The sequence below is a fragment of the Bufo bufo genome, chromosome 1 (assembly GCF_905171765.1).
Source record: "Bufo bufo chromosome 1, aBufBuf1.1, whole genome shotgun sequence".
Lineage (NCBI taxonomy): Eukaryota > Metazoa > Chordata > Amphibia > Anura > Bufonidae > Bufo > Bufo bufo.
In genome coordinates this window covers 556,011,568-556,028,900 of record NC_053389.1, presented here as the reverse complement: position 1 = coordinate 556,028,900, position 17,333 = coordinate 556,011,568, and the positions used below count along the sequence as shown (strand labels likewise).

Sequence of the window (17,333 nt, the reverse complement as noted above, 5' to 3'; positions counted from 1 at the left end):
AATATACCTGTGGTATTGATTGGATATGATTTGGAAAGACAAACCCCTGTCTATATGAGGTCTCACAGCTGACAATGCCTATCAGAGAATAAATCAAGCCATGAGGAGGAAAGAACTGCCTGTGGAGCCCAGATACATGTGCAGAGAACCTGTGGAGCCAGAGCAGAGGATGAGAGTGGTAGTGGCCCTCCTGATGATGCTGTGTCACAGTGTACTCCCTTAGGCCCTCTCTCCCTGGGATCGGTGCAGTGAAGGAGGGGTACCCTCTATTTTGCTGGGGCACTCCCTGTAGTTAGGGCTCTTGCCTGATGGGAGTTTGGGGGTGCCCTTAATGTTAAATGTCCATGTGGATGCAAGGCAAGGCTTGAAGAGGTGCAATGCCCATCGTGTGGTGTTAGAAGAGTCAGTACCCAGGCCAGATTAACCAAACAAAAGTCTATCCTTACTGTGTAAAAATAGGAGTTGTAGTACATCCCGAAATTTTCTGTATCCAGTGCAAATCCTTCCCAAATGTCTAAGCATGAGCTAATAAAGTAGTTTGCAGCAGTGGCCCTCTAATTACTCTTTTTCTTGCTAAAGTCTCTGTGACAGGGCTCTCTGGTTACAAACTGTAATCTGGCAACTGTGGCTGTAGTGTCCACTAACCTGAAGTGTAGACAGTGTCTTAACAGGTAACCCATCTCCAGCAGTATGGTCTGGAATGCTTTATGTTGGGTTACCTTGCTGACTCTCACACTGTAGCCATGCAAATCTTCCTTCAGATCTTCCTCTCTTTCATCCCCTGGAGCTCGTGGAGGTACTGAATGCTCCTGGGCTTGAAGCTGGAGTCTGGGGGAGAGAAGCACATGGAGACTGCTCCCTACCTCCTGCCTCTCTACAGGTAGACTGACTACAAAACTCTGGAACTAGGGGGTGGGGCCAGCCCACAGCCTAAGCTCAAGAGAGGGCTGGGCTAGGTGTTTAATCCTGGCCACGGCTGGATCATGCTGGAACATACTGAGTATAAAGTGCATTACATTAACATGACATAACAGTACAAACCAATTGCAGATGCTCCCTACTGACAGTACCAATCCAACATGACAGAGCTTGAGAGGAACTGCACAGACGAATGGCAGAAAATCCTTAAATCCAGCAGAGCAAACCTTGTGGCCTCATACCTAAGACTGGAAGCTGCAAACATTGCCAAGGGTGCTTCAACTAAGTCCTGAGTAAAGGGTCTGAATACTTATGTCAATGCAATATTTTAGTTTATTCCTTTTCAATAAATTAGCAAGTATTTCTAAAATTCTGTTTTCACTTTGTCATACTGAGTGCAGAATGATGAGGAAATTTTTTTACTTTTTTTATTTTTTTATATTAGCACAAGACTGCAACTCAACAAAATGTGGAAAAAAGTGAAAGGGTCTGAAGACTTTCCGAATGCACTATAGATTAACAAGTTGACATTCAGGTGACAGCAGTAAGGCTGTATTCACGCCACCTTTTTGTGTCCTGTTGAATGGTACTGTTTATGAGAAAACAGAGTACCATCAAAACAGGATACCTATCCTAATGCTGTATCATGTTGGACAGAAAAAAGCAGCTCTGCTTTTCGGTCTGGTTGCATCCTGTTTTAAATGTTATCTTGTCATAAAAAGTGTACAGGAGGTGTTTGGCAGCGGCTTTCTCCTCTCTTGCCGTTTAAAACACATGCATACTTTTGGCCAAGTTAGCATTTGGCTGACACCAATAGAAGATGTATGGGCACCTAAAATGGAGTCCATCAGCGGTTATGGTAATGCTAAACTGCTGACAACACTAGGGGTAGGGTCTGGGGAGAGCAGTACAAACAAACCTTTTATGAAGCGCTTTTATGAAGTGTTATTATGAGGTTTTGTTCACATTTTGCAAGTACCCAGTGCGGCACTACTGTAAAGTGCTCTCTATATTCTCCCACTCTCCCCTCTGCTCTGAGTGACAACTGTAGCATCTAATCAGGAGAACACTAAAGCTGTCACTCACAGTGAAGGGGAGGGCCTGTGAAGCAGCTGAATGCAGAAAACACTTCCCAGTGAAGCTGGCAGAATAAAAGTTCACACTCACACTACTCCTGATGAGAAAAGCTTCAAATGTTTACAGACTCTCTCAAACTGAATACAACAGGCTGGCTGTTTGGTTACATCATGTTGCCACCAACTTTTATTCTAGTAAAAAAACATCAGTATCGCATTCTTGCATTCTGTTAGGGCTCGTTCACCTAGTGGATTTTGTGTGCAGAATATGTGCCAAAATCTGTTCAGAACATACCCTTAAATGGGTTGTCTGCGAACAAATAACTTTTCAGTGATGCCCGCAGTCTGCCTCTGCTATGGAAAAAAAAAAATCATTCTTGCTGGCTCCCCATGACCATCTTCTGCTCTGCTACTTGTTGTCTTCCCCCACTCTTATTGACGCGTCACCACTGAAGCCAGTAAATGACTGCAGCAGAGCAGTATGTAACAAGATACAAAAATGAACAAGAAACCTTTATTGGTTTAGTTGGAATGACTTTATCCTTATTGATCATGCTCTGTATGTTTATCTGCATTGTCTAATGCTATCAACCATTTGTACTTACTTGATCCGTAATGCTGGTCCCAGAGATATCAATGGAAAGAAGTGAAGTCATATTCCCCAGGAGTTCAATGCCGGAGTCAGTCACGTTTTCACAGAAGCGGAGGCTCAGGAAGTTTAGATTGTGACATCTATAAATAGGAGAAGATTATGTAGCACTAACAGATTAGTATAACATGGCTTTACAGTTCATTCTTCACTAATGTTTAGTGTTTCCTAATGTCATCTTTCATGTTCAATCAAATAAGTGCATGATTGGCTTGGGTCTGAATGAATCTCAAAGAGTCACTGTACTTTCAGTTAACAGAGTGGTGTAACTAGCAAATCTGCCTGCATCCACTTGAAAAAAAAGCTGTAAAGTCATGACCACTAAGGCCCCTTTCACACGGGCGAGTATTCCGCGCGGGTGCAATGCGTGAGGTGAACGCATTGCACCCGCACTGAATCCGGACCCATTCATTTCTATGGGGCTGTGCACACTTCTCCATAGAAGTTAATGGGGCTGCGTGAAAATCGCAAGCATCCGCAAGCAAGTGCAGATGCGGTGCGATTTTCACGCACGGTTGCTAGAAGACGATCGGGATGGGGACCCGATAATTTTATTATTTTCTCTTATAACATGGTTATAAGGGAAAATAATAGCATTCTGAATACAGAATGCATAGTACAATAGTGCTGGAGGGGTTAAAAAAAAATATAAAAAAATGAAACTCACCTTAATCCACTTGCTCGCGCAGCCGACATCTCTTCTGTCTCCTTCTTTGCTGATTGCAGGAAAAGGACCTGTGGTGACGTCACTCCGGTCATCACATGGTCTGTCACATGATCTTTTATCATGGTGATGGATCATGTGATGGACCATGTGATGACCGGAGTGACGTCACCACAGGTCCTTTTCCTGCACACAGCAAAGAAGGAGACAGAAGAGATGCCGGTTACGCGAGCAAGTGGATTAAGGTGAGTTTAATTATTTAAAAAAAAAATTTAACCCCTCCAGCCCTATTGTACTATGCATTCTGTATTCAGAATGCTATTATTTTCCCTTATAACCATGTTATGAGGGAAAAATAATACAATCTACAGAACACCGATCCCAAGCGGTACCAAACATGCACGATTTTTCTCATGCGAGTGCAAAACGCATTACAATGTTTTGCACTCGCGCGGAAAAATCGCGCATGTTCCCGCAACGCACCCGCACCTTTTCCCGCAACGCCCGTGTGAAACCAGCCTAAGGGTCTCACTTCCACCTAAATTGCAGTCCACTGCCTTTTGTCAGACAATATCCATCCATGATAACAGAGACTCAGAAGACGGCTGAGAGAAAGAGGGGACGTGTCAGTGCTAGCAGAGATCCTGGGCCTGATAAAAGAACAGCTTCTGAACATCACAAGAGACTCCTGTTTGTCTGTAAGTGTGATTTATCTCTCTTTATCTGTTCTGTGAGCTCTGGAGCTGAAAACAAACATAGTGGGAAGTGAGGGACAGGACATCACAGCGGTACAGTGTTTGGCAGATTCCACAGAAGGGAGACGTCCCCTGCTTCTGAGTCAAATGCATCTAGCTGTGCAGCTGAATCAAGGAAAAATATGGCTGTAAAAAACATAAGGGGAGAACAAAAAAGACACATTCCTTCACAGTTATGATTGTACAAAGAAGCGCAGCCATTATTTTTTTTTGAAAACTCAGGTACTCTTTAACCTCTTCGGGACATATGACGTACAGGTACGGCATGATGTCCCGAGACTTAAGGACACAGGGACCCTGTAGCCCACACCACTACGAGCAGCTCTGGGGCTCGTACTAGTTTTCCAGCCCACCAGATAAGTCCACCTGAGCCCCCTACCGGTGAACTTGCATGGTGTACCCCAGAGGATTTTGAGCCTGTGATTCCTGATTTTGTTGGCCAACCAGAAATCCAGATTCCCACAGTGAGCTTCACTGAATATGACTATTTTAGTTTTTTTTTTCAGTGACCGCTTTGTGAATCTGATGGTGGAGCAAACGAACTTGTACGCCCAACAGTTCATAGCTCAACACCCGAGCTCCTTTTTGGCTAGGTCCGGTGGCTGAACTCCGGTCAGTGCAGCCGAGATGAGGACGTTTTGGGGCCTCGTGCTGCACATAGGCCTAGTAAAAAAAAACAGTGTCAGGCAGTACTGGAGTGGGGACGTCCTCTACCAGACCCCACTCTACTGTATGGCCATGACAGGTTCCCGTTTTGAGGCCATCCGGAAATGCATGCATTATGCAGATAATGCAGCATGTCCCCCCCCCCTCCCCCGAGGTGATCCTGCCTATGACCACCTGTACAAAATCAGGCCATTCATCGATCACTTCGGGGCCAAATTTCTGGAGGCCTATGTACCTGGAAGGGAGGTCACTGTTGACGAGTCTCTCATTGCTTTCAAGGGGAGACTCATTTTCCTCCAGTATGTTCCCTCTAAGCAGGCGAGGTATGGCGTGAAGCTGTAAAAACTTTGTGAGAGTACCTCAGGGTACACTTACAAGTTTCGTGTGTACGAGGGGCGAGATTCCCGTATTGAACCCCCAGAATGTCCCCCCTACTATGGGTGCTGGCGGGAAACTTGTGTGGGACCTTATGCACCCACTGCTAGATAAGGGTTACCACCTGTACGTGAATAACTTTAATACTAGTATCCCCTTTTCCAGTCCCTCACCGCCAAATCCACGTCTGTTTGTGGGACCGTGCGGAAAAATCTACGCGGCCACCCTACCCACCCCCTCCAGGTACCTATCTCCCCAGGGGTGAGACCCGTGCCCTTACCAGTGGAAACCTGTTGCTGGTCAGATATAAGGACAAGAGGGATGTCCTTGTACTGTCCACAATTCACGGTAACGGCATCACCCCTGTCCCTGTGCGAGGTACCGCGGCAACGGTCCTCAAGCCCGATTGTATCGTCAACTACAAATCGGTATATGGGAGGAGTTGATCTCTCTGATAAAGTCTTCAAGCCATATAATGCCATGCGCAAAACCCGGGCATGGTACCAAAAAGTTGCGGTCTACTTGGTACAGGTTGCCTTGTACAACTCTTTTGTGCTGTCCCGGAGCGCTGGCAACACAGGGAAATTCCTCCAGTTCTATGAGGCAGTCCTCAAGGACCTGATCTTTTCTGACCGGGAAAAAGCAGGTCGGAGTACCTCGGGAACTGGAGGCGCCCGGATCGTCCCTGGCCAACACTGTCCAGGTGTGGTCCCCCATACTGGAAAGAAGGGACGGTCCCAAAAAAGGTGCAGAGTGTGTCACAGGAGGGGTATACGGAAGTACACCACCACTCAGTGTGACACGTGCCCCGATCATCCGTGCCTCAGCATTATTGGTTGCTTCAGGGAGTACCACACTTCCATGGAGTACTAAATTTATAATCCCCTTCCCCAATTTTAATTATATTTAGCCACTGACAATCGCCCAGAAAAAAATAAATAAAATATGGTTTGGTAAAACTAAAATAAATAATAAAGGAAACATATTAGGTATCGCCGCGTCCGTAAGAATCTGCTCTATAAAAATACCCCATGACCTAACCCCTCAGATGAAGACGGTCAAAATTTTTGAATAAAAACGGTGTAAAAAAAGCTATTTTTATGTCACCTTACATCACAAAAAGTGTAATAGCAAGCGATCAAAAAGTCATATGCCCCCCAAAATAGTGCCAATAAAACCGTCCACTCATCCCACAAAAAATTAGCCCCTACCTAAGACAATCAGCTAAAAAAACAACAAAAAAAACTGACTCTCAGACTATGGAGATACTAAAATGTTTTTTTTTTGTTTGTTTAAAAAAGGATATTATAGTGTAAAACCTAAATAAGTCATATTAGGTATCGCCGCGTCCGTAAGAATAGGATTTATAAAAATACCCCATGACCTAACCCCTCAGATGAACACAGTCAAAAAAATTAAATAAAAACGGTGCCAAAACAGCTATTTTTTTTGCAAATTTTCCATTTTAATCCATTTTTTCCAGTAACAAAGCAAGGGTTAACAGCCAAACAAAACATAATATTTATTGCTCTGATTCTGCAGTTTACAGAAACACCCCATATGTGGTCATAAACTGCTGTATGACCAAACGGCAGAGCGCAGAAGGAAAGGAACGCCATATGGTTTTTGGAAGGCAGATTTTGCTAGACTGGTTTATTTACACCATGTCACATTTGAAGAACCCTTGATGCACCCCTAGAATAGAAACTCCAAAAAAGTGACCCCATCTAAGAAACTACACCCCTCAAGGTATTCAAAACAGATTTTACAAACTTTGTTAACCCTTTAGGTGTTCCTCAAGAGTTTATGGCAAATAGAGATGAAATTTCAGAATTTCTATTTTTTGTAACCTTGCCTCACAAAAATGTAATATAGAGCAACCAAAAATCATATGTACCCTAAAAATAGTCCCAACAAAACTGCCACCTTATCCCGTAGTTTCCAGAATGGGGTCACTTTTATGGAGTTTCTACTCTAGGGGTGCATCAGGGGGGTTCAAATGGGACATGGTGTAAATAAACCAGTCCAGCAAAAGCTGCCTTCCAAAAACCACATGGCACTCCTTTCCTTCTACGCCCTGCTGTGTGCCCGTACAGTAGTTTACGACCACATATGGGGTGTTTCTATAAACTACAGAATCAAGGCAATAAATATTGAGTTTTGTTTGGATGTTGACCCTTGCTTTGTTACTTTAAAAAATGGATTAAAATGGAAAATTTGCCCAAAAATCTAAATTCAGAAATTTCATATGCTTTTGCCAATAACTCTTGTGGAACACCTAAAGGGTTAACAACGTTTGTAAAATCAGTTTTGAATACCTTGAGGGGTGTAGATTCTTAGATGGGGTCACTTTTATAGAGTTTCTACTCTAGGGGTGCATCAGGGGTGCTTCAAAATGAGACATGGTGTAAATAAACCAGTCCAGCAAAATCTGCCTACCAGAAACCATATGGTGTTCCTTTCCTTCTGCGCCCTGCCGTGTGCCCGTACAGTAGTTTACGACCACATATGGGGTGTTTCTATAAACTACAGAATCAGGGCAATAAATATTGACTTTTGTTTGGCTGTTAACCCTTGCTTTGTTACTTGAAAAAATGGATTAAAATGGAAAATCTGCCAAAAAATTGAAATTCTGAAATTTCATCTCCATTTGCCAATAACTCTGAATACCTTGAGGGCTGTAGTTTCTAAAATGGGGGCATTTTTGGGTGGTTTCTATTATGTAAGCCTCACAAGGTGACTTCAGACCTGAACTGGTCCTTAACCGCCTCACGTCCGCCCATAGGATATAAACGTCCTATGGGTGGACGTCTATTTCTGACAGCACGTTTTAAAACGTCCTGTCAGAAATAGCAGCTGCACGCTAATCGTGCAGCTGCTGATCGGGTTGCCCGCTGTCAGTGACAGCAGGGCAACCCTAAGACAAGGCAGGGACAGTGCCCAGGTGTCCCTGCCTTCACGATCGCTGCAGACACAGCGCTCACCGAGCGCTGTGTCTGCAGAGCAGGAAGCGCTGTGCGCTTCCTGTTCCGGCCCGGCGGTCATGTGACCGCCGTGACCGGAGAGTGCAGGGGCTGTGTGAGGTCTCTCAGAGACCTCGATCAGCCCTGCTGTGAGGCTGTACAGCGCAGGATTGCTGCTGTACAGCCTCTCTAGGGGTGCATTTGTCCTGTAACTGGGGCTACTATGTCAGCCCCAGTTACAGGAGAAATCAACTGTGAAAAAAAAAAGAAAAAGTGAAGTAAATGTCCCCCAGAGGTCTTGTATGACCTTATGGGGGACGAAAAGTGTAAAAAAAAATAAAAAAAATAAAGGGTTGAAAAAATAAAATAAAATAAAGTTTCACATGTAAAAAAAAAAAAAGTTCCCAAGTTAGGAATAAAAAAAAAAAAATTAAAATAGAAAAAATAAAGTAAAATAGACATATTTAGTATTGCCGCGTCCGTAAAAACCAGCTCTATAAAAATATCACATGACCTAACCCCTCGGATGAACACCGTAAAAAATAAATAAAAAAAACTGTGTCAAAACAAGCAATTTTTGTCACCTTGCATCACAAAAGGTGCAACACCAAGTGATCAAAAACGCGTATGTCCCACAAAATGGTACCAATAAAACCGTCACCTCATCCCGCAAAAAATGAGCCCCTACATAAGAAAATCTCTCAAAAAATAAAAAAACTATAGCTCTCAGAACATGGACACATTAAAACATAATTTTTTGGTTTCAAAAATGCTATTATTGTGTAAAACTTTAATAAATGAGAAAAAGTATACATATTAGGTATCGCTACGTCCGTAACAATCTGCTCTATAAAAATGTCACTTGACTGAACCCCTAAGGTGAACGCTGTAAAAATAAATAAATAGAAACTGTGCTAAAACAACCAATTTTTTGGTCACCTTGCCCCATAAAGTGTTATATTGAATGATCAAAAAATCATATGTACCCAAAAATAGTACTAATAAAACTGGCACCTTATCCCCTAGTTTCCAAAATGGGGTCACTTCTTGGGAGTTTCTACTGTAAGGGTGCATCAGGGGGCTTCAAATGGGACATGGCATCTAAAAACCATGTGGAGTTCCTTTCCTTCTGCGCCCTGCCGTGTGCCCATACAGCAGTTTACGACCACATGTGGGGTGTTTCTGTAAACCGCAGAATCTGGGTAATAAATATTGAGTTTTGTTTGGCTGTTAACCATCGATGTGTTAGAGAAAAAAATTGATTAAAATGAAAAATCTGCCAAAAAAGTGAAATTTAAAAATTTGATCTCCATTTTCCTTTAATTCTTGTGGAACGCCTAAAGGGTTAACAAAGTTTGTAAAATCGGTTTTGAATACCTTGAGGGGTGTAGTTTCTACAATGGGGTCATTTATGGGGGTATCCACTATGTAGGCCCCACAAAGTGACTTCAGACCTGAACTGGTCCTTATAAAGTGGGTTTTGGCAATTTTCTTAAAAATTTGAAGAATTGCTTCTAAACTTCTAAGCCGTCTAACGTCCTAAAAAAATAAAATGACATTTCCAAAATGATGCCAACATAAAGTAGACATATGGGGAATGTTAAATAATAAATATTTTATGAGGTATCACTTTCTGTTTTAAAAGCAGAGAAATTGAAATTTAGAAAATTGCGATTTTTTTTACATTTTTGGGTAAATTTGGGATTTTTTCATAAATAAAGGTGAAATATTTTGACTCAAATTTATGACTATCATGAAGTACAATGTGTCACGAGAAAACAATCTCTGAATGACTTGGATAAATAAAGGCGTTCCAAAGTTATTACCACATAAAGTGAGATATGTCCGTTTTGCAAAATTTGGCCTGGTCAGGAAGGGGGCAAAGGGCCCAGATGGGAAGTGGTTAAAAAGTGGGTTTTTGAAAATTTCTGAAAAATTTCAAGATTTGCTTCTAAACTTCTAAGCCTCGTAACATCCCCAAAAAATAAAATGGCATTCCCAAAATGATCCAAACATGAAGTAAACATATGGGGAATGAAATTTAATAACAATTTTTGGAGGTATTACTATGTATTATAGAAGTAGAGAAATTGAAACTTGGAAATTTGCTAATTTTTCAAAATTTTTGGTAAATTTGGTATTTTTTTTATAAATAAAAATGAATTTTTTTGACTCCATTTTACCAGTGTCATGAAGTACAATACGTGACAAAGAAACAATCTTAGAATGGCGTGGATAAGTAAAAGCATTTTAAAGTTATTCACACATAAAGTGACACTGGTCAGATTTGCAAAAAATGGCCTGGTCCTTAAGGTGAAAATAATTCCAGTCCATAAGGGGTTAAGGCTGGAGGTACAGTGGGGCTCTGACCAATCGGATTCAGTATAGTATGTCAGTTGACATTATCAACCAATCAGCTGCTTAAAGAAAGGGCTGAACCCCTCATAAAGCCTCCTTCACATTTTCATTTTTTACTGATGTGTGCTTTCCACACACGTACCCAAGTACCCAGGGGCGTTGCTATCTATCAAAAGATCCGTTGCCCAAGCCCCAATGCATATGGCCAAATTCTCTAAGTCGACCGATGACCCCCCCCCAAACACTAGCACTGAAGACATTTTACTGTACTCGCTATACAGCAGCACATACCTCTCACATCCAGTGCCTCCCAGGTGACGTCTCCTCCGATTTACATCTTCTCTGTCATAATCTTCTTCATTCGGTCCGGACAACTTCTTTCAGCCGCGTCTCGTCTCTGCAGAGTGTGACACACAGACATCTTAGCTTCCTCACATTTCTATCATCATCCCCGAACCTGGAGTCCCTACAGGGTTATCCTGCTGCTCGCTGTGCCCCCCAATACCACCAAATAATATCCTGAAGAAAAAGGAGTGTCCCCCATAGTAATAGTGCTCCTTATAGTCCCACCAATAGTAATTCCCTTCTAGAATTCCCTCATTAGTAATACTGCCCCCAACTATGATAACGCTCCACAAGAATGCCCCCATTAGTAGAAGAGCCCTCCAGTATTAATAATGCCCTCACAGAGCCCCCAGTATAACCCCCCCCTATTGTTCCCCAAGTGGTAATAAAGCTATCTACAGACCCCTCAGTAGTAATAAGGCCCCCATAGTGCTCTTAGTAGAAATAAGGCAGATCTATAAGTCCCTCCTATAGAGCCCCCAGTAGTAATAAGAACGCCTATAGAGTCCCTTGGATTTAAAATGCCCCTACAGTGCCCCCAGTATTTATAATGCCCCCTACTGTTATAATGCTCACCCTGAAGTGCCCCCAGTATTTATAATGTCCCCAGTAGTTATATTCCTCCATTTAGTGTCCTCAGAATTTATAATTCCTCAGCCCCTCCACCATATAGTCCCATGTAAATAATAAATACATTATTTCCCTCCCTCCGCCATAGATTCCCATATAAATACCATCACATCATCTCTCCTGCCCCCTCCAATATACAGTCCCACGTAAATAACATCACCACCTCACCTGCCGCCTTCAACATACAGTCCCATGTAAATAACATCACCCCTCAATACTCAGTCCCATGTAAATAACATCACTCCCTCCTCCAGACACCTTCAACATACAGTCCCATGTAAATAACATTACCCCTCAACATTTAGTCCCATATAAATACCATTACTCCCTCCCACAGCCGCCTTCAACATATAGGCCTATGTAAATAAGATAACCCTGCCCCAGCCACCTCTAACATGCATCCTCATGTAAATAACATCACTCCACCTCACTGTCCCATGTAAATAACTTTCCTCCCTTCAGCCCTAACATACAGTCCCAGTTAAATAACTACAACTCCCAGCATTGCTCTGCCTCTCCCTTCACTTACCTCGCCTCATGTAGCAGACTTCACCACAGCTTCTTACCAGGACTTCTCTTCACTGCTGACTGCTGTCCTCTCCTGCACTGGTCACATGATGGTGACATCATCGCAGGTCCTTTTCAGCTACTGCATTTAGAACTGATCACATGGGAGTGTGATGTCATCACCGGTCCTTCAGCTCTTGTAGGGCATTATATTCAATTGTATTGCCATCCTGAGGACGGCAATACAGTTCTATCTATCTGGCAAGCAAGACATTTGGGGCCTGGGACAAAACATCAGGGGCCCAGGCCCCCAAATGTTTTAATGATCCTGCATGTACCCATTGATTTAAATGTGTCTGTTCACATTTCAGTATTTTTTTTACTGACCATGGGTGAGTAAAAAAATGTATGGGACATGCACTACTTTGATCCGTGATGCGGACCAAGCATGCCCATTGAAGTCCATGGGTCTGTGAAAATCACTGACACAACACGGATGGCATCGATATTGTGTCTGTGTTGCATCCATTTTTCACTGAAGACTGATAGAATATTCTTTGGAAAATAATTTTCACTTGAGCAACTTCCGTGAATTAAGGATGACACACAGATGGTAAAAACAGACACACGGACCAACCACGGATCCTTCACGGACATCTTCATGGATTAAACAAGTATGCTTTTTTCACGAACATGAAACGGAAATGTAAACGAGGCCTAAATATGCATGAGCATTTTGTGAAGATACATAGATACCATGCTGGACAACCAAGTTGTGTAAGTTACAGGAAGAATATAGTACACACACATAGTAAAGAATATATTTATTATGTGACTTTATAATGATTGCCCCAAAAGACACAGAAACGGTGCCCTACAGTGATGTGAGGGATGAGAATCCATTTTGTATGAGTATTTCTTCCATCATGTGCATATGTGGAAAATGAATGAGCCAGCTGTCAGGATGTAGGGAGTCTTTGTGTATATATATCAAATGTTCCTAGCTGCAAGGCCAAGGTAGTTGCCCCCTCGCTCCCTTATCAGAGTTTGACATACAAGAGAGAGTTATGTTCCTTCTGAGTTTAGGGATGTACTGCTGGAGAATGTTAACTTTGAGATAAGATGCTGCAGAAACTTTTTAATTATTACAATTTTGTTAGTATAGTGCAGAAGTTTTGCCTTTAATGAATAACGAATCAAATCACTAGTTTCGATTTTCACCCCCTTGGCGGTCTGCCAGATTTGTCTATGATTATCTGTAGTGTTATAAAGATGTATACTTGTGTGGAATAAATTAGAGAGAATCTGATTCAGCAGTGTGTCTGTGTCAGCAGTCCGAGCGCTCATAAAGAAAACTTCAATTGGGACCCCGACAATTATACTGTAGAACAAGATCCTGCACACCCTTAGGTTGTCAAAGCTGGTCCCATAATTGCTCGATTAGCAATAAATCTGGAGTCCAGGCAGGCCAGAATTGTTGCAATTTGGAGAAAGTCTTGCTATGTGTGGGTGAGCATTATCCTGCCGAAAAATGCCAATCGGCAACCCTGCCATGAGAGGCAACACATGTGGCTGCAGGATGTCCTGCACATATCGTTGAGCATATGTGATGGCTTCCCAGATCATTGCACCAGCAGTTGGGGCAGTGTGTCGCTCAACTGAAAATGTAGGATTGAAGTGCTCACCACAAGGCCTCCATAACTCAAACCTGATCATCGTTAGATTTTAACCTGGATTTGACGCTAACGGGCACCATGATATCAAATTTCCTTCTGCTAAGCACCTGGAAATCGTCCGGGTAGAGACAGGGGTGAGTAATGAAAGTGTCACCGGTGTCTAGATATGGACAACGAAACTGTAGGAGCTGTTCCTGCTTGTCTGCAGATAAACTGATCTCTAATAGAGGTCTGTCTGGGCCATCCAAAGGCTGTTCACCATGATTATGTGAGGGCACACAACCACTTCTCCCAACACCTCTTTACAGCAAGGTCTGAATGGCCTAGTTATCGGGCAATTAATTGAAACAATCCTACGTCTCTCAGTCCAATGATTTGCCCTCTCTAAAATTTTGTCAACTGGGCAAAATGACTTCAAGTGCATTGTGGAAGCATGACTAGCAGTTAAAGTGACCTCTGAGAGCCTTTTTATAGGGCATCGGGGGAAACACTTTTATGCCCTCTTGTGGCACGACCCATTGTCTAATGAGACCACACCGGTAACCATTTACATATCTGCCTGAGACACAACTGCATGCCAAGTTTTGCAGCAATCCGACATTTCCATCTGGGTGCATTATATTTTTCATCGATGACTGTAGTTAAAAGGGTTGTGTCACTTCAGCAAGTGGCATTTATCATGTAGACAAAGTTAATACCAACCACTTACTAATGTATTGTTATTATCCATATTGCTTCCTTCGCTGGCTGGATTCATTTTTCCATCATATAATGTATTACATTATACACTGCTTGTTTCCATGGTTACGAAAACCCTGCAATCCATCAGCGGTGGCCGTGCTTGCACACTACTGGAAAAAGGGCTGGCCTCTGTGGTGGCCGGAATGGTGGAAGCTCACATAGGCTGGTCCTTTTTCCTATATTGTGCAAGGAAAGCCACCGCTTCTGGATTGCAGTGTGGTCGTAACCATGGAAACGAGTAGCGTATAATGTGATGGAAAAATGAATCCTGCCAGCAAAGGAAGCAATATGGACAATCATAATACATTAGTAAGTGCCTTGTAATAACTTTCTCTAGATGATAAATGCCATTTGCTGAAGTGAGACAACCCCTTTAAGTGTCAGCTACCAGCTAAAGGGGCTTAAGGGGTTAAATACATTACAAGAGGTGGAGACGTTACTTTCCCCTTCCAATCCAAGGATTATACTGAAACAGCACATAAGGTGTTAGCTAACTACAGGGTCAGAGATTCCTATCCATTAGACGCAATACTTCTACCATCTTGGATAAATTAAATCCAATCCACTGGTAACGCTGTGTGCTATTACAGCAGAAGGCCACGGTAAGGCTTCACATACTAATGTAGGTACAACCCTGACCTGTCAGCCCAAATGCATAGTGAGCAAGAAAAAACACCCTATAAAATGTACTTTGGCAATTCATTTCTGGCAAGAAAGTGGAGCTAGTGTATGTAGAACTGGCAGGAGTGAAGATGACATCAGAATAATTAAAGTGTGTCCAAAATAAATCACTTTGAACTGATTTCTACACCCACAAATATGGAGCAGATTTCACAGCACTGTCATAATACAAACCAAGCATAGTACTCACAGCTCACAGATGTATATGTGTGTGTTATGCTGGCCATACACCTTAGATTGCTGACAGCAGTCCCTTCTGATCCCCTCATGTACATGCACACTTGACTCGGCCGAGCATTCATGTGTACCGAATGGGTAGAGAAGAAAAAGATGCAGCCAGACACTGCTGGCAGCGGCATATCTCCACTGAGAACAAATTTATGAGGCATGTTGAAATCGAAAGAACCTGATCACCCCCCACCCCTTCTTTTATTTTTTTATTAAATTCCCCCGCCCCATTGCTCAACTCAAAAACCCCTTTATTGTGGTCAGATTTCACTGAATACCCCCATTTTATGAAGCATAAGCCACAAAAATGGAGTTGTATAAAATTAAAAAACATGGAAGGTTTCTTCCAGAAACAGTGCCCCTTCATTTTTAATAGGCTGTGTGTGGTACTGCAGCTCAGCCACATCAGTGACTGATGACTTCAAGCAAATATTTTGAGGAGAAATCAAATTAGATTAATCAGCATGAACTAATAAAATGCATGTCAATGTTAGTGTGTCTTTTTAACAGTTCTTACTTTTGCGCTATTCTCAGAAGCGATAAGTCACTGACACGTAGACAATTTGTTAAATTTAGTTCTCTTATTTTGTTTCCAGAAGAGCCTTCTACAACTTGTCGTACCCCTGGGTCACTGATCCTGGAGAAGAAAATGCATACAATTGTTACATTTACATTTGGAGAGAAATAACTTGAAAACGATCATGTACAAGTGATGATAATAAATGGCATGTATAAAGTCCCAGCATCTTTCTGAAAAGTGAGATCATTGATTATAGTTGTGACCTTGGATCTTACAATATACAACCAAGTAGAAGATACAAGACAAGGCTGATTAAAGAGATTTTCTCAGTTCGGAATACTGATGGCCTACAGCATGTATGTCAGGGAACTAGATATAGGACTACAAATTAATCTGTCAGCAGCTCTCTGACAGACTTCAAAGAAAAAGAGAAGCAACAGATTGAACCTGATGGCTGTGGCGAACAAACTGTTGAAAATGTTTAATAAATACAAATTGGAAAAAATGATTTTTAGTCCAAGATAAGTAAAATGCATTAATGAAAAATGCCCCCAATGTGTCCATAGTCCATGGAGAGGTAATTTTACAAGCAAAGAGTAGATAAGCTTTCTCAATCACGTATTGTGAATTGTGGATCCTGTTATCTACACACAGAGGTGATATCTGTCATTCTAAACATGCCTGTAATGATGAGGAGATAACTGTAGTAAAGTGATCTCTACAGCCCAAGAAGTGGCACCTATTATTATGCTTTGTGGCCAGTGTGAAAACTCCAGGATCTTATGTTTTTTGTTTAAATATAAATATTAACATGAAAAATTAAATATAACATCAAAAATTATTTTAAAATATGTTAAACCTAAACATGTGATTTAAACAAAAGATTATTTTCTGAGGACACATTGCATTTAAGTTTAGAATGAAAACGCAGATCTAGAGATGTATTTCTTTCTATTTTAACTTATGACCTCAGAGGAGGACCCGTTAGCGTCTTGGAGGCAGATCAGATGTTGGATTCCAGCCACCCAACATACAAAAGATTTGGAACTTAGTGAGGAATAGATGTAAGTACGAAGTGAACTCCAATTTGAATTAATTTAAAACCAATGTTTTAAGTTAAAATCAAAATTCCTTCTGTTTTTTTTCAGACACCCCCCAGCGTGGCCAGACCCGAGATGGTTAGCATACTTACCCGATCCCTGCTGCTGGGTTACGGCTCCATCACTCCCACTTGTGTGCCGCTGGTCCCAGGTGTTTGACACAGGTCACCTCATATCCAAAGCCAATGACTGGCCGTGGTGGTAACATGTATTACGTGTGTCATGTGACCCAGTGATGGACATGGAGACACATGACTGCCATGGCCAGTCAGTGGCTGCGGTGGTCATGTGACCCACGTCAAACAGGATGTTGACACAGGTACGATATAACGGGCGCATGAGGGGGAGAGATGGAGCCGAAACCCAGCGGCAGGGGTCCCCACTGTGGTCTTTCTGAGTGGTCTGAAAAAAAACCCACAAAACAGATGGACAACCCTTATAAGGACTGAAAAGAATCATAAGTTTGTACTAGTAAGGGCTC

At 42.2% G+C, this 17,333-nt stretch overlaps 1 protein-coding gene across 1 annotated transcript in view; it reads right to left on the bottom strand.

Moving 5' to 3' along the window:
• The window catches only part of FBXL13 (F-box and leucine rich repeat protein 13), a 223,045-nt gene that overhangs the window by 19,512 nt on the left and 186,200 nt on the right, over positions 1 to 17,333 (bottom strand). The window contains exons 16-17 of the mRNA XM_040412981.1: positions 15,750 to 15,869; positions 2,600 to 2,726 (exon numbers count right to left, since the gene is read on the bottom strand). Of these exons, the coding sequence (XP_040268915.1) occupies positions 2,600 to 2,726; positions 15,750 to 15,869 (247 nt within the window). The remainder of the gene's footprint in view (positions 1 to 2,599; positions 2,727 to 15,749; positions 15,870 to 17,333) is intronic.